Source organism: Ovis canadensis, chromosome 9 (genome assembly GCF_042477335.2).
Source record: "Ovis canadensis isolate MfBH-ARS-UI-01 breed Bighorn chromosome 9, ARS-UI_OviCan_v2, whole genome shotgun sequence".
In the NCBI taxonomy this organism is placed as follows: domain Eukaryota; kingdom Metazoa; phylum Chordata; class Mammalia; order Artiodactyla; family Bovidae; genus Ovis; species Ovis canadensis.
This window is the reverse complement of record NC_091253.1, coordinates 23,180,919-23,208,138: the sequence shown is the minus strand read 5'-3', so window position 1 is coordinate 23,208,138 and position 27,220 is coordinate 23,180,919. Positions and strand designations below refer to the sequence as shown.

Here is a 27,220-nt window from a genome sequence, read left to right as displayed (position 1 = left end):
GAATCTGAAATTCATTTAAGTCAATGTTTTCTTGTATTTCCAACTGTTTGATGTAAGGGCTTCCTTTTCTTGAGACCATTTAAATAAGAACTCAGAACTTGAGCAAAATTATCAAAAAACAGAAGACTCACACTGAGACATAGACATAAATCCAGACAGACAGACAAGGGATCTTCTAGTTTTCCACCAGAGATTTAAAATATTTCTTTGAGCCGCTTTTTTTGGGGGGGCGGGGTCAGGTGGCGGCAAGAACACTAGAGTGGGTTGCCATTCCCTTCTCCAGGAGATCTTCCCGACCCAGGGATTGGACCCAGGTCTCCCGCATTGTAGGCAGACGCTTTACCGTCTGAGCCACCAGGGAAGTTGTTGAATTCTGTTCAGTTCAGTTCAGTTCAGTCGCTCAGTCGTGTCCGACTCTTTGCAACCCCATGAATCGCAGCACGCCAGGCCTCCCTGTCCATCACCATCTCCCAGAGTTCACTCAGACTCACGTCCATTGAGTCTGTGATGCCATCTAGCCATCTCATCCTCGGTTGTCCCCTTCTCCTCCTGCCCCCAATCCCTCCCAGCAGCAAAGTCTTTTCCAATGAGTCAACTGTTTGCATGAGGTGGCCAAAGTGGAGCTTCAGCTTTAGCATCATTCCTTCCAAAGAAATCCCAGGGTTGATCTCCTTCAGAATGGACTGGTTGGATCTCCTTGCAGTCCAAGGGACTCTCAAGAGTCTTCTCCAATACCACAGTTCAAAAGCATCAATTCTTCGGCGCTCAGCCTTCTTCACAGTCCAACTCTCACATCCATTCATGACCACAGGAAAAACCATAGCCTTGACTAGACGGACCTTAGTCGGCAAAGTAATGTCTCTGCTTTTGAATATACTATCTAGATTGGTCATAACTTTTTCTCCAAGGAGTAAGCATCTTTTAATTTCATGGCTGCAGTCACCATCTGCAGTGATTTTGGAGCCCCCCCCCCAAAAAAGTCTGACACTGTTTCTACTGTTTCCCCATCTATTTCCCATGAAGTGATGGGACCTGATGCCATGATCTTCGTTTTCTGAATGTTGAGCTTTAAGCCAACTTTTTCACTCTCCTCTTTCACTTTCATCAAGAGGCTTTTTATTCCTCTTCACTTTCTGCCATAAGGGTCGTGTCATCTGCATATCTGGGGTTATTGATATTTCTCCCACCAATCTTGATTCCAGCTTGCGTTTCTTCTAGCCCAGCGTTTCTCATGATGTACTCTGCCTATAAGTTAAATAAGCAGGGTGACAATATACAGCCTTTACGTACTCCTTTTCCTATTTGGAACCAGTCTGTTGTTCCATGTCCACTTCTAACTGTTGTTTCCTGACCTGCATACAGATTTCTCAAGAGGCAGGTTAGGTGGTCTGGTATTCCCATCTCTTTCAGAATTTTCCACAGTTTGTTGTGATCCACACAGTCAAAGGCTTTGGCATAGTCAATAAAGCAGAAATAGATGTTTTTCTGGAAGTCTCTTGCTTTTTCCATGATCCAGTGGATGTTGGCAATTTGATCTCTGGTTCCTCTGCCTTTTCTAAAACCAGCTTGAACATCAGGAAGTTCACGGTTCACGAATTGCTGAAGCCTGGCTTGGAGAATTTTGAGCATTACTTTAGTAGCATGTGAGATGAGTGCAATTGTGCGGTAGTTTGAGCATTCTTTGGCATTGCCTTTCTTTGGAATTGGAATGAAAACTGACCTTTTCCAGTCCTGTGGCCACTGCTGTTTTTCAAATTTGCTCGCATATTGAGTGCAGCACTTTCACAGCATCATCTTTCAGGCAAGGATTAATTTCAAGCCTTGCCCTAGGCAGGCCTTTGTAACAAGCTAATTGTTTTTAATTGCATATGCAAAAGAACCAGCTTTAGGGTTGCCAAGAAAAAAAGAAGTTTCCTTGTAACCAATTTTGTCTGGTTCTATAGAATATCATGGCTGTCCTAGGTCAGGTCGTGTTTCCTTTCTGTAGTCATAGGTTTATCCCTGAATCATAGACAGATCAGCTGATAAAAAGCTTGGATTGTCTCTGTGGGGTGGATTTGCTTGTCCTTGTGTTTCACCTCGTGTTTCCTTTCTGTAGTCATAGGTTTATCCCTGAATCATAGACAGATCAGCTGATAAAAAGCTTGGATTGTCTCTGTGGGGTGGATTTGCTTGTCCTTGTGTTTCACCTGGCGGCAGTAGTGAGGCCCGTGGGCCTCTCCTGGAAGTGGGAGTAGGGGCGGGGCACACGGAGTGCGTGGCTCGGGGGAGCGGGGGCGCAACGGGAGTGCGTCGGGGGCGGGAAGTCCCAGTTGTGCTCTCAGGGGTCGCCATTGGAGCTGGGGACGCCCATTTCCTGGGTCCCCATCGATTGGCATCCAGTGAGCGGAGAGGAGGGGTGCGGGCCACAGGTAAGGGAACTGGGACTGGGTGGAGCAGGGAACCACGTTTTCCGCCCTCCCTGTTGGCATAGTCTCGGAGCCCCCTAACCTGGTGGTCGCGGAAAGGCCTCGCCTTTGGGGTCAAGGCCTTTACCGCTTTACCCCTTCGCATAAAGCTCAGACCCGTGCGGGTTTTCCCAAGCACCCTAGTGCCTGCTGGAAGTCCAAGGGATTTATCCTGCCTGGTGGTTTCACCTGCGGGGACTTCATAACCTTTACTCTGGACGGCTGGCCCAGCCCTGCTTCTGGCACTTTGCAGCCTGGTGGGCCCTTGACCACCTGCTGGGATGGGAAAGGGCAGGGTCCACGAGTTGCACCTTAGAAACTTAGTAGGGTGCATGGATTTAAACACCTGGTGGCCACCCAGGCAGAAAAGAAGGGAAGATTGCACCTTACTGCCCTTTCATGGTGGAATCTGTGGCTGTCCTGCTGAGAGGGGGCCTTTCCATGGGGACCCTGTGCAGTAAGTTTGGTGTTTTGGAACTGAATAATTAGAACATGTAAAAATTTTAAACTATGTGGTGCTTTAATTTAAAAAAAAAACAAACACAAGCTCCAAGTGTTTTGCAAATTGAGGTCTAAAAATAGAAGGCCTCTTTTCCTTCCACTGTGGCATTCTATGAAGAAATGTGCGTTTTTTTTTTTTTTTAAGAAAAGAGTCAGAAAAGTGAGGGAAACAGAAAACCCAGAGGTGCCCCTGTAGTTTGGCGAAGGCCTTACGAGGTCACTTGTAAATGCTGCTGGCTGTCAGGAGGCAGTCTCTTCCTGTAGCTGATGGGCACAGAGCTCTGCAGGCTTGTCCTTTGCATGGATGTTCTTGTTGGTGGAAATCCAGCTCGGAGCTGTCTCCTGATGTGTAAGAATTTCCAAGACTAGACCCTTAGGCAAACCCTGCAGGGCCAGGGGCTCCTTCCTTCATTGTGTCTGTCTGTCTGACCGAAAACCAGCAAAGACATATTTTTCTTTCAATCTAGTCTCTCATCCAGGCCTTGGAGTAATATATCTCCTCCCCCTCAATAGGCTTGGATTCCAGGGATGAATTATAGTCAGTTGTCCATGATTTTGTCAGTGAGGAAACTGAGAGCCACAGAGGGTGGACTGTCCAAGGGAGGATGGGATATGCTTCCAGGAACCCTGGCTCCTGAGTTTTTAATGAGCTTCCCAGCCAGCATGGTCATTAATTGGCAAGTGTGGACATTGAGAATAAACTATTGGTGGAAATGTAAAAGGCTGTTTTAAAGAGTGCTACCAGCTGTGCATCTTATGGAGTATTTTCATTGTGCTCCCCAACCCTGGGAAAGTGCTGGGCACAGGGCAGATGCTTCATCATTCTTATTGAATAACTTCAATTCCACATAATTATATCCATAGTATTAGCAACACTCTGAGGTATATTAGAACAGTGATTGTCACAGTTGGTACTTCACAGATCAGTAAAGAAAGAAAACATTTTACTAGGAAGACTGTAAGAGAATTGCTAAGTGTATCCCACAAGGATATTTTTAAAAAATGAGAAAAATCTCTCCCTTCATCACCAAGGCTATCGGAGGTCTGCTGAGGACCCCACGCAAGGGAGGTTCTACCTCTTGGGACACCCCTGCTTCAGCATCTCCCTAAGCCAGCAACCTGGGACAGTCGAGTACACTTGACGTTCCTTCCTTGACCTCGGGAGTTGTTTTGGAAGACAAGTTTTTGACAGATGGGTGGGGGAAGGTTTGGGGATGTTTCCAGTGCAGTCCATTTATTGTGCCTCTGTTTGTATTTCTGTTCCCTGGTGGCTCTGTTGGTAAAGAGTCTGCCTGCAGTGCGGAAGACCTGGGTTCAGTCCCTGGGTCGGGAAGATCTCCTGGAGAAGGAAATGACAGCCCACTCCAGTATTCTTGCCTGCAGAATTCAAAGGACTGAGGAGCCTGGTGGGCTACAAAGGGTTGGACACAGCTGAGTGACCGAAAACTTATTTCTAGTGTGATTTCATCAGCTCCACCGCAGATCCTCAGGCATTAGATCCTCGAGGTTGGGGCCCCTGCGTTAGCTCCCTCTTTCATTTTCTACACAGCTCCAGCCTGCTTCCTCCCCTCTTCCACCTGCAGAACTCCCTGCCGGGCTTCTCTGAGTGTGACTGAGTCTCCTTCCCTCACTTCCTTTCCCCTGAGTCCCTTCTCCTAACTGGGTTTCCCTGATCTCCGTTTAGGCACTTTTGCCCCGGGTGGTGCTAGTGGTAAGGAACCTCCCTGCCAGTGCAGGAATCCGATCCCTGGGTTGGGAAGACCCCCTGGAGGAGGGCACGGCAACCCACTCCAGTGTTCTTGCCTAGAAAATTCCCATGGACAGAGGAGCCTGGCGGGCTCTGACAGACGTGACTGAAGCGACTTAACACAGCACACCAGAGGACCTTAGAACTGCAGACTTACGTGATTGTTCTGGCTCTTTGGAGTCCCTTGTCATTCCACGTGTATGTTAGGGTCAGCTTGTGTATTGCTTCCTAAAGGCCCAGAGAGGGTAACAGGCAGGAAGGCCGGGGGTTCTCCAGACAGAGGGAATAGGCTGCAAGTGTCAGACATTTTTTCTCTCTCAAGCAGCAGGAGGAAACAAACTAGGGTTACCTTTTTTCCCCTGCTCGATACAAATTTAAAAGGAGGTTTCTCTGAAAATTCTGTGTTGCCATGACGACTCCTGGCTCCACCTAAACTTAACTTTTCTCAAACCTTAAGCTAAGCAATGCATTTTTTCGTAAGGAAAGGTTTGTCTTAAGCTATGTTGATATACTGTGTATTTTCACTAGGCTCTGTCTTCAGGTCAGTTTCCCCTAAAGGCTCAGAACTGACTTGACAAGTTATGTCTTACTCATACCTTGTTCTCCTAATCTGTGTTAATGAAATGATATATTTGCCTGGAAATCTGCCTTTCTTCAAGATTCATGTCAGTCATTTTATGGCCCAGGATGACTCACCCGCTGCCAATGTTATCTCAATGCATGTTGTGGGTGAGGGGCCTGGTGCCATTCTCTGAGACATTGCCTTTCTTTCCTTAGCAGACTGCTGGTGGCTGTATAACATCTGGCTAAGGAGATCAGCCCTGGGATTTCTTTGGAAGGAATGATGCTAAAGCTGAATCTCCAGTACTTTGGCCACCTCATGCAAAGAGTTGACTCATTGGAAAAGACTCTGATGCCGGGAAGGATTGGGGGCAGGAGGAGAAGGGGACGACAGAGGATGAGATGGCTGGATGGCATCACTGACTTGATGGACATGAGTCTGAGTGAAGTCCGGGAGTTGGTGATGGACAGGGAGGCCTGGCGTGCTGTGATTCATGGGGTTGCAAAGAGTCGGACATGACTGAGCGACTGAACTGAACTGAAAGACCAGCAGGGGGTACTCTTCCTGCCCCCTTCTGAAGTCTATGTCAGCAGCTTTCTCTATCTCTTTTATACTTCAATAAAACTTTATGACACAAAAGCTCTGAGCGATCAAGTCATATTGGATCTTCATTTCAGACTGAAATACTCTATGTGTTTTATCCAAAATGGGCGCCTTCTCCTGCAGAACCAGCACATAACCTCCAAAATCAGGAAATCATATGGTTTTTACATTATAATGTAATCCACAGCCCCACTTCCCTTTCAGCAATTGTTCAATTGTATGAATATATCTTTTCTTCCCATGGTTTTCCTCATCCTTTTTTTTTTTTTTTTTAAAGAGTGTTACTGAGATTCTCAGTTATTTGGACAAACTTGATGGATTTAAAGCAGACATGGTGAATATGGGATCTGTGTGGCCTTTTTTATATGGATTTTTTTCACTAAAGATGGTTTTCATGTTTATTCATGTTGTAATATGTATGAATCCTGCATTCTATTTTCCCCCATAGTAATTAAAAATAAATAACATGCCACTCACCATTTAAATATTTGTAAGCATACAGTGTTGTAGTATGAACTACCTATACATGTTTTGCAAACCAGTTTAATAATATGTACCTTGTGCGTGCTTTGGAGAAACTCAGGAAACTGAGTCAGTGACTGAAATGCCCCAAGATATCACCTTAGATACCATCTTCATCTAAAAACAAAACAGGGGCTTTCTGGTGGTCCAATGGCTAAGACTGGACACTCCCAAAGAAGGAGGCCCAGGTTCCTGGCCTCCTCCTGAGATCCGAGAACTAGATCGCCCATGCCACAACGAAGAGTTTGCATGCTGTAGCTAAATATCTGGCTTGCCTCAACGAAGGTCGACCTGGCGCAGCCAAATAAAAAACCAAATAAATATTAAAAAAATAAAACCAAAGGAAAGGAAGGGTATGGTTGTTGTACAGAATTACGTCTTAGCTTTCCCTATTGATAAAAAAAAGAGTTTCACAAGACTGTCATCCTTCTGTCTGGTATATACCGAGGATTCCCTTGAAATATTTCTCTTGTAAACGTGACTCACAGAAGAGCCGTCTTGAACTTGGGTGTCAGAGATGATCATGTGTCCTCTTAAAAAAGTTAATTAAGTCCCACTAATTCTCATGCTGAAGAGGTATATTTAGGGGTAGCATTTGCTCCCCTTCACTTTGGATGTATCCCAATTTGCTTACACAGTCATCTACCGAAGACATCCTGATATTTGAAAGTTTTTAGCTGTTACAAATAGAGCTGCTGTGTATAATTGTGTGATACTTTTTGTCTGGACACTTTTTCAAAGCTGTTTAGCAATGCACCCCACTCCAGTACTCTTGCCTGGAAAATCCCATGGATGGAGGAGCCTGGTAGGCTGCAGTCCATGGGGTCGCTAAGTCGGACATGACTGAGTAACTTCACTTTCACTTTTCACTTTCATGCATTGGAGAAGGCAATGGCAACCCACTCCAGTGTTCTTGCCTGGAGAATCCCAGGGACGGGGGAGCCTGGTGGGCTGCTGTCTATGGGGTCGCACAGAGTTGGACACGACTGAAGCCACTTAGCAGCAGACGTGTAGTGTTCAGGTCACAGGTGAGCCTTGTTTAGCTGTGGAAAAATCCAGCTAAGTTTCTCTGGCATGTGGGATCTTCCTGGGTAAGGGATTGAACTTGAGTGTCTTGCATAGTCAGGCAGATCCTTTACCACTGAGCCACCAGAGAAGCCCCACCCCCCCACTCCCCCCAACCCCCGCTATTTTGAGTTTACTGTATCTAATAGGTGTGTAGTGCTACTTCACTGTTATTTTAATTTGTAATTTCCTAATGATATATGATTTTGAGTATTTCTGATATGCTGATTTACTATCTGTATCTTTTCTTTGGCCAGGCATTCAGATTTAAACATTTTAAATGAGGTTGTTTGTTCCAGATTTTTTGGTATAGTTGGAGTACAATCCTTTATTAAATATGTATTTTGTAAATATACTTTTCTGTGGCTTGTGTTTGTTTTGTGAATAAGACTTTTCACAGTTTAAATTTATAATTTTTTAAAGTTCATGTTATAAATTTTATGTCCTTTTTTGGATAGAATTTAGTGGGTTTTTTTGTTTGTTAAATTTCATACGCACAACTAAGGTACTGTTTGTTAAATTTCATACGCAAAACTAAGGTACCTTTAAGCAAAACTTAGGTACCATAGATACAGTTTTGCTTTTTGTCTGTTGAGAAGTCTGAGTGAGGTTGGTGTAAATTGTAAAATTATGTCTACATTCATTTGACTGGATATTACTTCCAATTATTTGTATAATTGGTTTTGGAGATGTCACAGGAAGTCAGTTTCCCCAAGGGAAACTGGGTGGGTTCCATGAAACATTAACTGTCTTCGATCCCTGGGAATCACTTTCTGCTGCTTCTGGCTTTGGATTTGACTTGTTTGGATATCTCATACGAGTGGAATTACAGAACATTTGTCCTTTTTTGGTCTGGTTTATTTCACTTAATATAATGACCATAAGGTTCGTCCACATTGTAGCATTGTCAGAATTACCGACTATGAAGGGCCGAATCAGATTCCATTGTGTGTATACCACAGTTTGTTTATGGAATTGGCTGTCCATGGACACTGAGATTGCTTCTGTTTGTTGGCTAGTGTGAATCATGCTGTTGTGACTATGACTGCAGAAATATGCATTTTTTCAGCCCCTTTTCCAAACCTTTTGGGTACATAGCATGAATTAGAATTGAAATATCTGTTTATTCCGTGTGTTAATTTTGGAGTAATTTCTGTAATGTCTTGCGCAGTGGCAGAATCATTTCAGTTTATCTTTTGTATGGTAGAATACTGTTCAAGCTTTTGAATATACCCTGTGTTGCATATTCATTCACCCACCGATGGACACTTGAATGGGTTCTACCTTTGGGCTATTATGAATAAGGTCACTATGAATATTTGTGTACCAGTTTTTGTTTGAACTATTAATGACTGCATAGTACTATATATGAAAGAAACCACAAGGACCTACTGTATAGTTTAGGAAACTGTATTGAATATCTTATGATAACATATAATGGAACAGAATATCAAAAGGAATATATGAAAAAGACATAATACCATGATAATTATTGTGCCAACACTATGAGTTATCATAGCACTAGTCAACATGTATTTATACACGCCACTAAAATATTCACATCCGTAAGTATATTTCACTGATTGATTATATAAAAATTGAGAAGTCAAACAGAAAAGAAATAAACTTCCTGTCATTGCTCATCATTTATGCACTGTTACTACCTGTAACACTCATTGTATAAGTGCTGGTCTAGGAATTGACATTGGTGTAAACCAAGAGATTGTGAAGGTGTAAGGAAGTATAACTTACTGAATTTCTTAACGAAGAATTATAGAACTCTATGTACATGAAGTGAATGAAAGTCAAACCGTTTAACTGAGCCACATTCTTACTGGAGTGATGAGCTTCCACCCCACCCAGTGTTAGCTCACAATTAAATGCTGCAGTCATCTGGCCTCAGTGTCTGCTTCCTGCCATCCAGAAAGAAAAGGTGAGGAAGTCCTGACAAAATCGTTGCTATTTTTCTTTTTTTGATTTGTATTTTATCGAAGGGCTTGGCAAAAAGAGGGCCTAACCTGTTGTTAGAGTTGCATCCCAAGGCTTGCTCTGGTACGTTAAATATGTTGACAAACTGCTGATCATTTTCAACAAAGGACAATGATCTGCACTTGAGTATCTGTTGCTTGAGCTGGAATAGTAGGCATCCCTTTAAGTGCAGTCCTTCAGGCTGAAGCAGACATACCTGAAGCAGTAGCGTAAGATGAACACGTTTATCATGTAGACATCGCATCCCATGAATTTGTAAGAATTTTTCAGGTATACCTATCATCATTGGAGGAACTGACTTGTCCCAGTAATAACTGGAGTACTCAGCATAACAGTTCCTTGACTAAATAACACACTTACGAGTACTTCTTCCAGTGTTCTTTCTCCTACATCCGTCATGAACAGGAGAAGCTGATGGCAGTGGTTCTTGAAATGCATATCGATTCCTAGGTGGCACAGTGGGTAAATAATATGCCTACCAGTGCCGGAGATGGAAGTGATGTGGGTTTGATGCCTGGGTCAGGAAGATAACAATTCATACACTCGTTTTATGTGAACAAATTTTATACTCATGAGTGTTTTTCTTCCGTATACAGAATAGATAGGTGGACTATAAAGAAAGCTGAGCACAAAAGAATGGATGCTTTTGAACTGTGGTGTTGGAGAAGACTCTTGAGAGTCCCTTGGACTGCAAGGAGATCCAGCCAGTCCATCCTAAAGGAAATCAGTTCTGGGTGTTCATCAGATGGACTGATGATGTTGAAGCTGAAACTCCAACATTTTGGCCACCTGATGCGAAGAGCTGACTCATTTGAAAAGACCTTGGTGTTGGGAAAGATTGAAGGCAGAAGGAGAAAGGGACGACAGAGGATGAGATGGTTAGATGGCATCAGTGACTCAATGGACACGAGTTTGGGTAAACTCTGGGAGTTGGTGATGGACAGGGAGGCCTGGCATGCTGCGGTTCAGTGGGGTTGCAGAGTTGGACACGACTGAGCGAATGAACTGAATTGAACTGAACAGCAAAACAAATGCTGTTCAAGGACACTGAAAGAACCCTGATGCTGAAAATCAGATCTGCATTCTGAGCAATGCTTAGAAATCCCTGAGTTGAAGCATAGTATTATGCCTATCATCCTTGTAGTTCCCTCAGTGAAATATGTTGAGACAAGCTCTTCATTCATGGTATAGATTCATGAAGAAGCTAAATAGCATTAATCGTTTACGTTGACAACGGTGAATTTAAATCTCCTGTGAATCCTATGTGACAACCACACGTACCAACATGATTTATTAGTATTATATCAATATTTTTAGTCCTACTCTATTTCAACTAAAAATATCAATATACAATTGTACATGAAGTCAAGACATAAAATCAGGGCAAATACAAAATACACCATCCGTGGAGAAAGGGAGCGAGAAGATAATGTGCTTTGCCTATTGCATTTTTATGTATTAGATCCTTAAGTATTTCATTCACCACACCCAACTGAATGGTTCACAAACGTTTCAGAGAGGAAAGGATCATTTCTCTTTAACAATGAGTAGTTCAACTCCTCTCAAAGCAAATACCGGACAGTAATAACTGTGAAGGACGAAGGACGAAGTTGATTATTCATATTTATATTTCGTTAACTTGACAGAGGTACTAGATCTGTTACCACATTAAAAAAATATATATATCCGCATGTGAAAGTGAAAGTGGCCTAGTCGTGCCTGACTCTTTGTGACCCCATGGACTCCATGGCATTCTCTAGGCCAGAATACTGCAGTGGGTAGCCTATCCCTTCTCCAGGGAATCTTCCTGACCCAGGAATCAAACCGGGGCCTCCTGCGTTGCAGGCGGATTCTTTACCAACTGAGCTATCAGGGCTTCCCTGGTGGCTCAGTTGGTAAAGAGTATCTGCATACCTGTTGATAAATTTGGAATTAGCAATCTGTCTGTGAGCAGGACCGGTCCTAAGCAGTTTCTGTGATAAAACAGAAGCATGTCTGTCTGACTTTCTTCTACAAGCATCTTTCACTGTTCTTGTGCTAGTAGACATGGAAAGTATAAGATTCGGTTTCTAAGTGAGAATTACAGTGAGAAACTAATGGCTAATATCCCAGCTGGCCATTGACGTACTTCATGGGAGAGGCAATCCTAGCTCTACCAAGCAGTAGCCCTCATGAAGTTAGCTATTGTCATTGTAGCCACGTTCCTTGAATTTGTAGTGTTATTTGCTGTGTTATTCAAGAATATGCCTTCACCTTGTCAACAACACATATTTCCATAATACATAGTGATGTACTAAACCGGTGTGCATCCTACAGTAAATCCCAGCCCCGATGTTTTATAGGAGCCTCTCTGGCCATTGTCATAAGTGAGTCCAATTTTGTGTGAGACCATGAAAACTCAGTGCTTTTTATGCTTGTGCTTATGACGGGAGGTCTGAGAAGGCACCTCTGAAGGTTTATTCCTACCACTCATTGTCATTTGTGTAGAGTCTTTAAAGGTTGAATCACTGAGGTGTTGCTTCTACACTTGTACTAGGCTGAGTAGCAACATGCCCTTTCTCCCTAAGTGCAGTAGAAGTCATTCCCACTTCCAACATGTCTGTCTTCTGTCCTCCGGAGTATGTATTGCTTGAGCTCACCGCAGCCTGGTAGATGGAAATCATCAGGATATTCTAGAAACCCTTTTGATTGCCATCTCTTCAGGAGGTTACAACTACTGCAAACCTCAGGATTTTACAAAGCACTTTTTACAACCTCAGATGAAGGAGAAGTCAACACTCGTGACAGTCAGAGGCTTCCATGGCCTGTACGTGATCGTGGGCTTTGCTTTCACAATCATCCTGTTTCTTATACCAGCTAAGATGTCACTGTATTTTTTTAATCATCATTTTATCTTTGATGTTTCTTAGATATATTATGGATTTTCCTATGTATCTTCACTTATTGATGAGGGTTTTAAGTTAGTAGTAGTTACTAAAACTGACTTCCAATCAGTTAGCTGTGGTAGAATAGGAAAAAGAGTGACCAACTGTATATTATTAACACAATGTATTAATATATTATTAGTTTTATTGTTTGCAGACATCCAGTTCTAACATTAGAAAAATCATGTCCTTTTGAATGTCCGTTTGACTGTATAGGAGCACGGCAACGTTATTACATTAAATTGTTTCATTTCCATTATGTTTCTCCTGTTTGATGTAGATATCAGCCTTTGTTCTATCACTAGCATTGCAAGTAAAAAAAAAAAATGAATTAGAGCTCCAATAGTATTTTTACTGTTAGCAATAAATATAGCATAATGTGTGGCCTAGCAACAGCTAGTGAGCCTAGGTCTGTCTGGAACATTCTTGGATCCTGTGGGGAAAACACCCTGTGTGCGCCCCTCGATACCAGGCCTAGGGACCAAAATTCGCATGAAAGGCAATAGTGGAGCTGACCCCAGTAAGGCGCCCAGACATGTCTGACACACTGCCGCAGCATGCTTCTTCATGGGCAATGCCGCTGTAACCTAGGAATGTCTTTGCAAGGTTTGCAAATGGGATGCGAGATGCTTGGCCCTGCCTGTGAGCTCGGCCCTGGCCCTGAGTTTCGATCCTCTGAGCAGATCTGGAGGTCTCCCATTGTAGAAGCTAACTCGTTCCTTCAGGCTTGGAAACACACTCTGGTTTGCTGCCTCTTCTTCCCCGAAGGAGGCTGGTTTTCCCTGCATCCTGCAAACTCTGCTTTCCAACCTGTGGGAAAAGCGCTTCTTGGAGGTCTTTTCTCAGGGGCTGTGGTAGGGGACTCTGATCTGGGGCCATGGTAGGGGACCCACAATCACAGGGGAAGGCATAACCATATGGTGATTTCCCCATGGCCTGGTTTCTTCACTGCTGTGTTTTGTCTACATTTTGGGTGATTACTTCTTGGCACTTTCTGTACAAGAATTGTACTTCTTTGCTTGTTTCTGGCTGTGCTGGGTCTTTGTTGCTGTGTGGCCTTTTGCTCTAGCTGCAGTGTGCAGGCTTCTCATTGCGGTGACTTCTCCTGTGCACGGGCTCTAGGGCCTGCAGGCTTCAGTGGTTCCGGTTTGTGGGTGGGCTTAGTTGTTCTTCCACACGTGGGGTCTTCCTGAATCAGGGATGGAACCCATGTTGCTAGTGGACTCTTTACTGCTGAGCCGCCAGGGAAGCCCGCTTCTTGGCATCTCTGAGTCTGCTGCTGGGCCACTGAGTTGTTGGTGTTGACAGTGACCTTCACAGCAGGCTCATTCTTCAGAAGGAGAAACCCAGGGTTTCTGAGTTTTGCTGAATTCTGCGGACTTTTAAATATGTGTAGAGAACAAAGAGGGCTTCCCTTGTAGCTCAGTCGGTAAAGAATCTGCCTGCAGTGCAGGAGACCTGGGTTCAATCCCTGGGTTGGGAAGATCCCCTGGAGAAGGAAATGGCAACCCACTCCAGTATCATTGCCTGGAAAATCTCATGGACAGAGGAACCTGTTGAGCTGCAGTCAGTGGGGTCGCAAAGAGTTGGGCATGACTGAGCGACTAGTACTTAGACAACAAAGAAAACAAAGACAACCCAGCAATTTTGTGTGATTTGCCTTTAGGCTCCTAACGACTTGGCTGGAATTTAAGATAAGAAAGTTGGATAACACTGAGCAGGGGCAAATTGTTCCTAGGGTTTTCTAAATAGATTTTGTAGTCTTTGTTATTTTATTCTCTTGTGTTCTTTATTGCCAACACAAAATGAGAAAGGTTCTGGCAAAGGGAAAGTTTCTTAACAGATGAATAGAAATGGACTGTGACACAGAGTGTTTGGTTAAAGTAATGCTTTTAATTTGGGGGACTATCCACGTTAATGTTCTTTCCTTATAATTAGGTTTCCTAATATAAAATTCTTGTGTATATTAGGACGTTCTTGGTTTGGTTTAGAGCTAGAAGGACGTTTTTTCCTATATTCTGGATTTCAGATTCCTGAACTTATTCATGGCAAAACTTTTTTTTTTTGGTATTTAAAACTGCTTTGTGGGTTTATATTCTATCAGTAGGCATGAGGCAGGATGTAAAGGTCGGTAGTTCTGTGTAGTTAGACCTCAATATGTGTTCACTTACCAACTCTGTGACTTTGAGCAAATTACCTAACCTCTCTATGCCTCGGTTTCCTTGCTTTTAATATAAAGATAATAATATATATACATACATATATATATGGATGATAACAGCACCTCCCTCACAAGGCTAAATTCCTCAGTTTTAGGAATGTGCCCATTAAAAGATGAGTGCTCAAGAAATACTAGTTTTGTATTATCAAAAGTTTATTTAGCAAGAGCGAGCATCCTGTGGAGGTGTCAAGACATCTCTCTTGTGGCTCTGACTGTGCGCAGAAAGTAGACCCCAGTGCCTGCACTGCTGGGAGCAGGGCTTTAAGAAAATCTCCTGGAGCCCGTTTTACTTTTTCTCTCTCAACCTTTAAGGTCACTGGACTGAAATAAAAATAAATTGCAACAATTATCCTACACAGAGAAACTACTCAGAATGGCAAAATATGCAAACGTTTCAAAAAATGATAAACACAGGTTAACTTTAAGGAAAGAATATATTCACCAGAGAAGGCAATGGCACCCCACTCCAGTACTCTTGCCTGGAAAATCCCATGGATGGAGGAGCCTGATGGGCTGCAGTCCATGGGGTCGCTGAGGGTTGGACATGACTGAGCGACTTCACTTTCACTTTTCACTTTCATGCACTGGAGAAGGAAGTGGCACCCCACTCCAGTGTTCTTGCCTGGAGAATCCCGGGGACCAGGGAGCCTGGTGGGCTGCCGTCTATGGTGTCGCACAGAGTCGGACACAACTGAAGTGACTTCGCAGTATATTCACCCGGATGCTCTCATTACTCTGCAGGCTCTGTCCTTGCCTCTGCTGTGGGGGAAAGCAGCATGTGGATGAGAGGGTAACAGGCAGGAAGGCCAGGGGTCTCCAGATGGAGGGAATAGCCTGCAAGTGTCAGACATTTTCTCTCTCTTAAGCGGCAGGAGGAAACAAACTAGGGATATTTTTTCCTTCTCTATACAAATTTAAAAGGAGGTTTCTCTTAAAATTCTGTGTTGTCATGATACCTGGTTTCACCTAAAGTTAACCAATGCCTTTTTCTTATGGAAATGTTTATTTTAAGCTATGCTAATGTACTATGATTTACCCTAAACTCTGTCAAGTCGGTTCTGGTTCCGCCTTTTGGGCTCAGAGCCTACTTGATAAACCAGTATGTTATACTCAGATATTGTTCCTCTAATCTATGTAAATGAAACTATTTGTATGGTGCTCTGCCCTTCTTCATGATTCAAGTTAATCCTTTTATGGCCCAAGATGAACCATTTGGAGCCAAGATTATCCCAAAATACATCTTATGGGTGAGGGGCCTGGTGCCATTCTAAGTTTTGAGACATTCCTTTCTTTCATTAACAGACTGCTGGTAACTATATAACATCCAGCTAAAGACTAGCAGGGGGGTACTCTTTCTGCTCCCTTCTGATGCCTATGTCAGAAGCTTTCTCTATCTCCTTTATACTTTAATAAAACTTTATTACACAAAAGCTCTGAGCGATCAAGTGTTGTCTCTGGCCCCAGATTGAATTCTTCTCCTCCGGGGGCCAAGAATCCCTGCGTCGTAATTAAACAACAACCTTTCAGTGGAGTCAAAAAGTGTGCTAGATTTCTGCTTTGTTCTGTTGTTTCTGCAGGTTTTTTTTTTTTAAATGAGATTTGTGTGATGATGCAGTTTACAGGTCTGTCCGTTTTCATTGCTGTTGAAAGCATACACCTGGTGACTTCCCTGGCGGTCCAGTGGTTAAGACACTGTTTCTAATGCAGGGGGCATGGGTGCCGTCCCTGCCTGGTTAAGGAACTAAGATCCTTCCTGCCGGGCTGTACGGCCAAAAAAAAAACAACAAAAAACAAACCACCTGGTGTGCTGAGTTGTTCCCTTTGGTTAGGCTTCTAGTTTTTTCTAGGAACTTTCACATAGCATTCTATGAAAACTTTTCGGCTTCCTCTTGTCTTTCTCCCCTTGGTTTTTTCTTCCAGTCCCGCCACGGCTCCTTTATGTGGCTGGTGGGATGGGTGTGCAGTGGTGTCTCTGACCAGAAAAACCTCAGTGGCCCCTCCCTGGGAGGTGGGTGGGAGTGTCAGCCCTCTCCTCCCCATCTCTGCCCCAGGCCAGGGAGGTGGAGCCAGCTCACCTCCCTCTTTCAGGATCCTCCGCCTCAGGCCCTTCCCTGGAACACCCCAGAAGTTGCATCTCTGGGTCGGACCCCTCAAAGTACTATGGAGGAAGCAAGTCCTTTTGGCTTCTAAGGCTGGCCCGGGAGGTCTGGACGGGTGACAGCCCTGCCTAGGAGTCTCAATATTCTCTTTTGAGGAGAAAGCCAGAGTCTCGTGGTTTCTGTGTTTGACTGTGATTGAGGAAAAGAATGCTAATGAAGTCCCAAATAAAAGTTAAGTCAGAGAGCTAAGACTGCAGACAGGGCTGGAATTACTCAGCTGCTGTCTAATGGGGTGAGGTGGGGGGTGGAGGGAAGGCAATCAATTTAATGTGGTTTATTCCCTCAGAAGACACTGAGACCTGATCCTACAAGGGGTGGGTGAGCAAACCTCCCATCTGGCCCCCTCTGGTTCCCACTTGACTCAGCTCCTCTGATATTCTGCTCATTCTCAGATGTGAGTTCCTGCATCTGTCCTTTTAGCCTGCCAGCCTGCTCTCTTCCCTGATAACAGGTGCCTGATAACGGGCACCCAGCCCTCCAGGTTTCCACATCTCCCAGCAGCCAGAAAGTTGGACGGGAGGCCTTCACGCTCCCAGGTACATTTTAGACCTATCCAGGAGCGCCCCCCTCACCACTACCCCCGTGCCACTTTGGTGTCCTGATACCGGTTACATAACCACCACAGTCCCCAGAGCTCTGACATCACCCACTGAAGATTCTCACCAGCCTGGACAGCCAAGGGGACCTATGTGCGGCCCGGGATGATGGCGGGGGAATAAGCCTAACGGAAGAGCCAGGAACCGGTAAGGGCAGGGGGCACAGGTCAGAGTACAGCATGGTAACTGGTGGTGACCCAGAGAGGAAGGCGGAAGGATTTGGGTTTTTTAATTCCCCGAGTTCCCACAAGATTTCACTGTTGCCCCACGTTTCCCCTCCACCCTACACAGGGAATTTCTGATTAACTTCCTCAAAACTCGAAGTGCCAGAGGGCCTAACTTCCTCTTCACCCCACTTCCCCACCCTCAGAAGCAGCCTCTTGAGGGAGGCGGTCTCTTCTCCCTCACGTGTCCTGTGTCATATGTGTCCTCCACTGCTAGTGTCCAGCTCCCAATTCCTGGCCTGTGGGGCGCTCAGGTCTCTTGCGACGGCTCAGACTCTCCCCACTAGCCTCCTCCCTTCCCATTTTTATTTCCCCGGTCATCACCCCGCCTCGGATGGTCTACTCGCTCAGCTTTCTCCACTACCTCATTCCTGTCTCTCCTTCTCCCAGAGCAGATAGAAGACGAGGGGATGAGAAGCAGTGTCAGGGAAGCAGGGGCGAGAGGAGGCGAGGAAGGGCAGTGCAGACAGGAGGCGCACGGCACCCGGGGTTCTCCCCTGCTTCTGGGGATTCTGAGTGGGAGGCGGAGGGCCGCCCACTGAGGGAGCCGCGGTGGGGCGTCCAACTGGGAATCTCGCAGGGGAGGAAGACGTGCAGACCCTGGGGCCTCCGCGCGCCGCACTTGGGCCAGCCGCCTTCGCGACCGCAGCACATCCGCGAGCCACCCCCCAAGGGGCGGGGCGAAACAGGTGCGGTTGCCACGGCACCCGGGCCTGGGCGGGGGCTGGGGGGGAACTGCAACGGAACTAGCGGCGCTCGCGAGATTTGCAATCGGCCAAGGAGAGGAGGGGGAGGGGAGGACGTGGCGCGGAGCGCGCGGGCGGGGCTCCTCCTTCTCTCTCCCAGTTCCCCGCGGCCCCCAGTGGCGGCGGCGCGCGCGCGCCGGGCCTCCAGAGGAGCGCACGGCTAGGCGCGCGTTCCACTGTGCAGAAGAGCACTCGGCCGGCCGTGCCGTGCGCCTGCGCAATGCGGGCCGCTCCCCGCCCCCCTGCCCCACCGCCCCCTCAGCCGGCCCGCCGGGCCCAGCCTCGGCTCCGCGTCCGCTCTCGGCTCTCAGCCGGCCCTTTACCCTGCAGCAGCCAGCCCGGTGTCCAGCAGCATGTCAACAAGGATGCCCCCCGCAAGAAGGAGCCGGAGCTCTTCCAGACGGTGTCCGAGGGGCTGCGGCAGCTGTACGCGCAGAAGCTGCTGCCCCTGGAAGAGCACTACCGCTTCCATGAGTTCCACTCGGCCGCGCTGGAGGACGCCGACTTCGACAACAAGCCCATGGTGCTCCTCGTGGGCCAGTACAGCACGGGCAAGACCACCTTCATCCGGCACCTGATGGAGCAGGACTTCCCGGGGATGCGCATCGGGCCCGAGCCCACCATCGCGGTCATGCACGGCCCCACCAGGGGCGTGGTGCCCGGCAACGCGCTCGTCGTCGACCCGCGGCGGCCCTTCCGCAAGCTCAAGGCCTTCGGCAACGCCTTCCTCAACAGGTAGCCACCTCTCGACCCGGGGTGCGGGGGAGGGGCCGCCGGGGTCCCGACCTTCCAGTGACTGCTGTCCCCGCTGTTCTTTGTCCGAAGCCTTCGCGAGACCCCTCAGCGACCACTCTCCGGAACTGGGTCCCCTGCCACTTTTCCAAAGCAAACCCTTACCAAGGGCGTCTGCGAGTAGGTGTCGCCGGCTCCCGCGGCTCTGTCTCCCCCGCCCCCCGAATTTCCCAGGTTATCGGTTTAACTCCCAACCCCCCACCGTGGCAGATCCCAGGCTCCTCACATCCCTCAGATAGTCTTGGTTGCCACCTCCTTCCCTAAGGCTGGGCGCACCTAATTCATTCAGACCAACCCCCCTCACCCCCTCCCTTCAAGGGTCTGTTTCTTAAGTATCCTGGAAAAATACAGTGAAACTTTTAGCCATTCACTTTGCTGGTGTGTTGTGCCTCCCTGGAGACCGGTGGTTTGTGGAGGAAGGACCGAGGAGATCTGAATGGAAACCTGTTGCTTGAGTTGTTTTAGGCCGGTTTTTTTAGTGATGAGTGAGAGATGAAGTATTTCCAGCCGTATCAGTAAACAAGGCTGTCAGAGCCATCAGCAGTTCCAGCCCTCCAAATGTGGATTTCTGAACTCCGAGGGCACCCGGGAAGAACAGCGCCTGCAATAAGGCAGCCGTGAGGTTGCACCACTCCCTATGGTGAGCACTGAGGAAACTCAGGATGTGAAAAAACGTAGGATACTGACCCCCAGATAGCTGAGATGCGTGTAAGAGAAATGATTTTAGTGGGCCCAGACTCTTGCATCTTCCCATATGTAGAAAAGTGCTAAATTCCTTGAGATATCTGGTTTTCGTTAATTCACAAAAATAACTTTTGATGTTCAGACTACTTGCGATTTGTTGCAAACCTATATGACACCCTCCCCCCCTTCCCCAGGGTTACTTGAGATTACTTTAAGCTTGAAGTCCTAAAAATTCCCACCAAAAAACCGTAACTCTCAACTTTTAGGTTGTGACTATTTTTTAAGTTGACATTAGCAAGACTGTGTCTGTTAAGTGTTTACTTATTTGATGAAGAAAAGCAAGCTCATGCCTGTCGGAATTAGCCCGTCTTCCTGGGTATCCTGAGGACATTGCTCTGGCAGGTGTGGAAGCCTGCAGACAGCAGCAGGGGTACTTTGTGCCGACCTTCTGGTCTGTTCTTGGACTCACCTGTGAGCAAGGAGGCGTCACACTAATACCCACTCACTTAACACTTGGGATCTCAGACATTTTGGAAATGAAACAAAAAGGTTTATGTGAAGTCTCTTCTGGAATTTCTAGCTTCGGTAGAGAATCAAACGCTGATCAAACTAGCCGGTTCTGTGACCAGTGATAACATTTCTGTAATGACAGGTGTCCTGGGACCTGCACCCTTGGGTCTGCCCTGCCTTCCTCGCTGCTGGCTGCAGCGTGCTCTCGCCTCTTACTTCAGATAGAGAAATGTAGGTTCCTCATTTGTTTTTGGAAACGTGTCTGCACCCACATCTGTCCTCCACAGTGGCGTCCGGGGAGGAGGTGCCCCGCCCACCTCCGTTTCCTGGGGCTTGTCCCGCTCCAGTGCCTCAGAAACTGTTGCAGGCTGCATGTGGGACAAAAGGGAGCTGCAGCTTCACATTGCACGCTTGTGTTGCTCAGGTGGCGGGAAGCCTGAGACTCCTTGGGAAGTCAATGACAGACCCTCCGAAGTGAGTTGAAGTGATTCTGTTTGATCAAACTAGCTGTATATGCCTTAGCATTTATAAACCTGCCGCAGGATAATGTATTGAAATTCAATGTGTATTTCTTCTGTTTTTTCCATTCTAAGATGGTACCAGATCTTGGTGTTCCCTTGCCTCCAGGATTTTTTTTTAAATTGGAATCAAAGGATGGAGTTGTTTGTTTGTTTGTTTAATTTGGCTGCACTGAGTTTTAGTTGCAGCATGGGGGCTCTTGAGAAAGATCAAAAAGATTGTCTTTAGAAAGACAATCCTAACATCGTCCATCAGGTGAATGACTGGACCGACCCACTGTGGCAACCCTCACCTGGAACACTGCCCTCTGTGAAACGACAACCATCCGTGTAGCCGCGCCAGTGCTGAAAGAGAGCCAGTTTAGAAAGGCCATGTGCTGTAAGGATCCATTTATATGTCATTCTGGAAAAGGCAGGACTGTGGAATCAGCAAACATGGCTAGTGTTAGGACTGTTTGAGGTCAGCGTGTGTTTTGGTGATGGAACTCTTCTGTGTTCTCATTGTGGTGACAGTTATACACATCTGTGCCTGTTAAAACTCTTGGAACCATATATATGCATGTACACATGGGTCAATTTTTGTGTAAGCATTTTTTTTTCTTTTTTTTTAAAGGGAGAGAGAGGTCATTTTTTAAAAACTTCTGCCTTTGGCCCTATAATATAACCCCCTGGGGGACTTCCTGGGTAGACCAGCATTTAACACTGTGTACTCCCAATGCAGGGGGCCAGCGTTTGATCCCTGGTCAGGGAACTAAATCCTGCATGCTGCAATTAATTTTTTTTTAATGAAAATGCGTTTCTTGTAGACTACATATAGTTGGGTCATGCTTTTTTAATCCACTGTAACAGACTCTTTTGATTGGTGTATTTAGACCATTCACATTGAAGGTGGTTATTGATACAGTTGGATTAATATCTACTCTGTTTGTAAAGGAACCTTCCATTCATTGCACTTATTCTTTGTTACCTTTTAAAAATATACTCCACTCTTTTTTCTTGTCTTCTCTGCCTTTAATGAGCATTTTATATGATTTCATTTTCTCTCTTCTCTTAGCATATCAATTCTTCTTTTGAAAAAAAAAATTACGGTTGGCCTGGAGTTTGCAATACACATTTGCAACTAATCTATGTCCACTTTCAAATTACTCTGTTTCACTTTGCAGATAGTGCAAGTACCTCTTAACAGAGTGTTCTCAGTTCCTCCTTCCGGTTCCTAATAACGTTGCAGTTGTTCATTTCACTCATTCATAAGCTATGATCACCAGCACCTTGTTGCTGTTTTTATTTTGAACAGTTATATATTGAATCAATTAATAATAGAAAACATGAGGGAATTTGCCAGTGGACTGGGGGTTAGGGCTCCATGCTCTCAATGCTGAGGGTATGGATTCAATCCCTGGTCCGGGAGCGAGGATCCCACAAGCCACGAAGCGTCGCCCCCAAAAAAAAGGAAAGAAAAAAGAATGAAATGCTTTCTTTTACCTTCATTTATTCTTTCTCTAATGCTTTCCCTTTTTAAATGTTGATCTGAATCTCTGACCTATTAGTATATATGATTTTCCTTTTCTCTGAAGAACAAAGTTTTTGCAAGGCAGGTCTCCTGGCAATGCATTCCTTCAGTTTTTGTCTGAGAAAGTCTTTATTTCTTCTTCACTTATGAAGAATAATTTCTTTGGATATACAGCCATAGGTGGGTGGCTTATTCATTCACCTCTTCAGACGTGTTACTTCATTCTCTTGCTCGTGGTTTCACAAGACAGATGTGATTCTTTACTTTGTTCCGCTACGAGTGAGGTGGTTTCCCCCCCTCGGGCTTTCCTTAAGGATTTGTCTTTGGTTTTCTGCAGTTTGAATATGATGTGCCTAGGTGTAGTCCTTTGGCGATATATCCTGATTGGTTGTTCTCTGAAATTCCTGGATGTGTCCTCTGGGATCTGCCATTAATTTTGGAAAATCCTCAGCCATTGTGACTTCAGATGTTTCTTCTGTTCATTTCTTTGTTTCATCGTCTCATGTTTCAATTATGCGTATATTACACCTTTTGTAATTGTCTCACAATTCTTGGGTATTCTGTTCCTTTTTCTCCCCCTCCCTGTTAGTTTTTCTCTTTGTTTTTTAGTTGGAGACGTTTCTATGATATAAATTAATGCTTACTGAATTCTTTCCTCAGCCATGTCCCGTCTAGTGATGAATGTATCAAAGGCATTCTTTATTTCTGTTACTGTATTTTTGATTTCTGGCATTTATTTTTGCTTCTTTATAAGAGTTCCCATATCTCTGCTTATATTGCATGCATGCTCAGTTGCTTCAGTCATGTCTGACTCTGCAGCCCCATAGACTATATAGCCTGACAGGCTCCTCTGTCCATGGGATTTTCCCAGACCAAACCTATATCTTCTGCATTGCAGGTGGATTCTTTACCACTGAGCTTCTGATGAAGCCCCTGCTTATATTACCCATTGGTTTTTTGGTAGGTTGTCCACTTTTTTCCCTTTACAGCCCCTAGCATGTTAATCATAGGTAAACTCTCAGTCTAATAATTGCAAAATCTTTGCCATACCTGAGCCAAGTTCTCATGCCTGCTTTTTCTCAGGCCTCCTCAAGCTCTGCTTTTTCTTGCCTTTAGTTTGACTTGTAACTTTGTGTTGACAGCTGGACTTGTGGTAGATGTCAGAGGCTTCAGGTGTCTTCTGTTGTCTCCCTGTTGTTTCTGGGTTTTCCCAGAAACTCTATCTGAAACGGAGTCTGTCTGGCAGCGCCCGTGGAATAACGCATGACTTTTCTACCAGAGCCCCGTGCATGTGGTGGAGAGGTGCTGGGTGAGGGAGGCATTCCTATGAGTTAGACTGTTTTTGTGGTCATGAGGTCCTGGACTGTGCCCTTCAGAAGTTTCTTAGCTCCCACCCATCCTTTTTTTTTTTTTTCCATCCCAGTTGTAAGACAGGAAGGCTAGAAGAGGTTACAGTTGTCAAGGTGCTCTTTGCCCTTCCCCCATGTCTGATAAGGCTCTGTCTGATAAAGTAGTTTGTTCTGAAGGAAGAAACACCCTTTGGTGTGGATGTTTTTGAAAATGGTTATTTTTCTCTGGGTACATTTCTAAACTGTTAGTTTTCTTCTCTTCCCTGTCTAAATAATGAAAGTCTAATTCTTTTTTTTCTCAAGTCTTTATCATGAAGACCCCATGGGGCTCCTGGAAATAAAACTCATGTAAGCGTGTCATCCCCCTTCCCTCCCCCTAGCTCAGGAGTTTTAAGTTTCATCTCGCCACCTGTAGCCTCCAGCATTTGTCAACTACTGTTTATGTGGTTCTACCAGTTACTGGCTTTTGCAGGATTTTGCCCCAGGAAAGCTGTGAAAGTGAAAAAGCGGTTGTTCTGTTCATTTTTGCTTCGTGTTTTTTGTTGGACTATTTTTAGGTATATCAGTTCAATTCAGTCACTCAGTCATATCCAACTCTTTGTGACTCCATGGACTGCAGCACGCCAGGCTTCCTTGTCCATCACCAACTCCTGGAGGCTGCTCAAACTCATGTCCATCGGGTCAGTGATGCCATCCAACCATCTCATCCACTGTTGTCTCCTTCTCTTCCTGCCTTCTATCTTTCCCAGCATCAGGGTCTTTTCTGATGAGTCAGTTCTTTGCATCAGGTGGCCAGAGTATTGGAGCTTCAACTTCAGCATGAGTCCTTCCAATAAATATTCAGGACTGATTTCCTTTATGGATGGACTGGTTACATCTCCTTGCAGTCCAGGAGACTCTGAAGAGTCTTCTCCAGCACCACAGTATATCAGTTATCAACATCAACACCACAGGGTATCAGTTCTTTGGCACTCAGCCTTCTTTATGCTCCAACTCTCACATCCATACCTAACCACTGGAAAAATCATAGCTTTGACTAGACAGGCCTTTGTTGGTAAAGTAATGTCTCTGCTTTTTAATATGCTGTCTAGGTTGGTCATAGCTTTTTTTCCAAGGAGGAGGCGTCTTTTAATTTCATGGCTGCAGTCATTTTGGAGCCCAAATGGGATTTGGGATCTGCAGGGATTTTGGAGCCCAAGAAAATAAAGTCTCTCACTGGTTCCATGGTTACCCCATCTATTTGCCATGAAGTGATGGGACCAGATGCCATAATCTTAGTGTTTTGAATGTTGAGTTTTAATCCAACTTTTTCACTCTCCTCTTTCACTTTCATCAAGAGGCTCTTTAGTTCTTTGCTTTCTGCCATAAGGGTGGTGTCATGTGCATATCTGAGGTTATTTATATTTCTTCTGGTAATTTTGATTCCAGCTTGTACTTCATCTAGCCTGGCATTTCGCATAGTGTACTTTGCATATAAGTTAAATAAGCAGAGTGACAATATACAGCCTTGACATACTCCTTAGGTATTGTAAGGTCTGACGTGGGGGGCCATGGTGGGCTGCCCCTCCTCTCCCTCCTGCCCGCGAGAATGTCCCTAACGGAGGATCCTCCCAGATCCCAGGGACCAATGACAGCACACTTCGCCGGTTGCCATGACGAGCCGCCCCCTCCTCTGTCCCTAACGGAGGGAACCTCCCAGATGCCATGGACCAATGACAGCACACTACGCCAGCTAAAGCCGTCCCGCCCCAGCCGCATAGAGAAACCTATCAGCTCCCCACGCCACGAACCAGCAGCCTATCCAAACCTCCATCCACTAGCCCAGCCATCCCTCGCAACGTGCATATACCAACGCGGTCGGGCGCGCGGATTTCCTCGACCTGCCCCGTTTGGGTCGGGAATCCCGCCCAGGAGTGCTTTGCCATTAAAGCCCGTTAAACATTTTTTGGTGTACCTCGTCGTCTTTTACCTAACAGGTGTATCTACATTTAGGCTTATTATATCTTCTTGGTGAGTGGACATTTTGAAATCATTTAATGCCCTTCTTTATCTCTGGTAATTTCCTTCCTCCAAAGTCTGCTTCTTCTGGTGTTAATATAGTCACTCTACAGAAAGAAATATTTTTTATGGCTTGTTTCACTCATCCTTCTACTAAAACATGAAGTAGATTTCCTGACGAGAGCATGGATTTGGGTCTGATAGTCCCTTTCTTTTAGTCTGTGCATTTAGACCATTTCCATATAATGAGACCATTTACATTTAATGTGACCATTAATATATTTGGGTGTAAGTCTGTCATTTTATTATTTGTTTTCTGTTTGTCCCCTGTGTGTGTTTATTGAGGTATAGTTGACATATAACTATTCTCTATATTTTTATTTCAATTTTTTTTTCCTTTCCTGGATTACTTGAATATTGCTCAGTGTTCCTTTTTTTTCTTCTATTTCATTTTTTTCTTCCAGTTTTATTGAGATAGAATTGACATACAACACTGTATAAGTTTAAGGTCTGCAGAATGATTTGACTTACATACATCTTGAAATGGTTACCACAGTAGGTTTAGTGAACACTTATCATTTCATATAGATGCAAAATGAAAAAAAAATAGTATTTTTCCTTGTTAGAACTGTTGAGATTTACTGTCTTCAGTTCAGTTCAGTTCAGTCGCTCAGTCGTGTCCGACTCTTTGCGACTCCACGAGTCGCAGCACGCCAGGCCTCCCTGTCCATCACCAACTCCTGGAGTTCACTCAGACTCACGTCCATCGAGTCCGTGATGCCATCCAGCCATCTCATCCTCTGTCGTCCCCCCTTCCTCCTGCCCCCAACCCCTCCCAGCGTCAGAGTCTTTTCCAATGAGTCGGCTCTTCTCATGAGGTGGCCAAAGTACTGGCATTTCAGCTTTAGCATCATTCCTTCCAAAGAAATCCCAGGGCTGATCTCCTTCAGAATGGACTGGTTGGGTCTCCCTGCAGTCCAAGGGACTCTCAAGAGTCTTCTCCAACACCACAGTTCAAAAGCAGCAATTCTTCGGCAATCAGCTTTCTTCACAGTCCAACTCTCACATCCATACATGACCCCTGGAAAAACCATAGCCTTGACTAGACGGACCTTTCTTGGCAAAATAATGTCTGTGCTTTTCAATATGCTATCTAGGTTGGTCATCACTTTCCTTCCAAGGAGTAAGCGTCTTTTAATTTCATGGCTGCAGTCACCATCTGCAGTGATTTTGGAGCCCCCCAAAATAAAATCTGACACTGTTGCCACTGGTTCCCCATCTGTTTCCCATGAAGTGATGGGACCAGATGCCATGATCTTCATTTTCTGAATGCTGAGCTTTAAGTCAACCTTTTCAGTCTCCTCTTTAACAATTTTCATATATAACATAGAACAGTGTTTATTAATTGTTATTTATTGTGTTGTAGATTATATCCCTAGCACTTATTTATCTTACAACTGAAAGTTTGTACCTTTTTAAAAAATGTATTCATAGATAAGGTTTATTCCAGTGTTTACATTAAAATGAGTTGATGTAGAACAGGAAGAGGTTTT

The 27,220-nt window shown here is 45.3% G+C and overlaps 1 protein-coding gene and 1 long non-coding RNA gene across 2 annotated transcripts in view; one reads left to right on the top strand and one right to left on the bottom strand.

Moving 5' to 3' along the window:
* Positions 1 to 14,716: 14,716 nt before the first annotated feature.
* LOC138445597 (uncharacterized) lies at positions 14,717 to 18,223 on the bottom strand. Its single transcript, XR_011258934.1, has 3 exons — positions 17,925 to 18,223; positions 15,024 to 15,340; positions 14,717 to 14,902 (listed from the first exon to the last, which is right to left on the bottom strand). It is a non-coding gene; the product is annotated as an uncharacterized lncRNA (long non-coding RNA).
* A 136-nt stretch (positions 18,224 to 18,359) lies between these two features.
* LOC138445594 (EH domain-containing protein 1-like) overlaps positions 18,360 to 27,220 on the top strand; it is a 39,711-nt gene continuing 30,850 nt past the window's right edge. Inside the window, exon 1 of the mRNA XM_069599509.1 lies at positions 18,360 to 19,041. Within this exon, the coding sequence (XP_069455610.1) occupies positions 18,527 to 19,041 (515 nt within the window). The 5' untranslated portion in view covers positions 18,360 to 18,526. The remainder of the gene's footprint in view (positions 19,042 to 27,220) is intronic.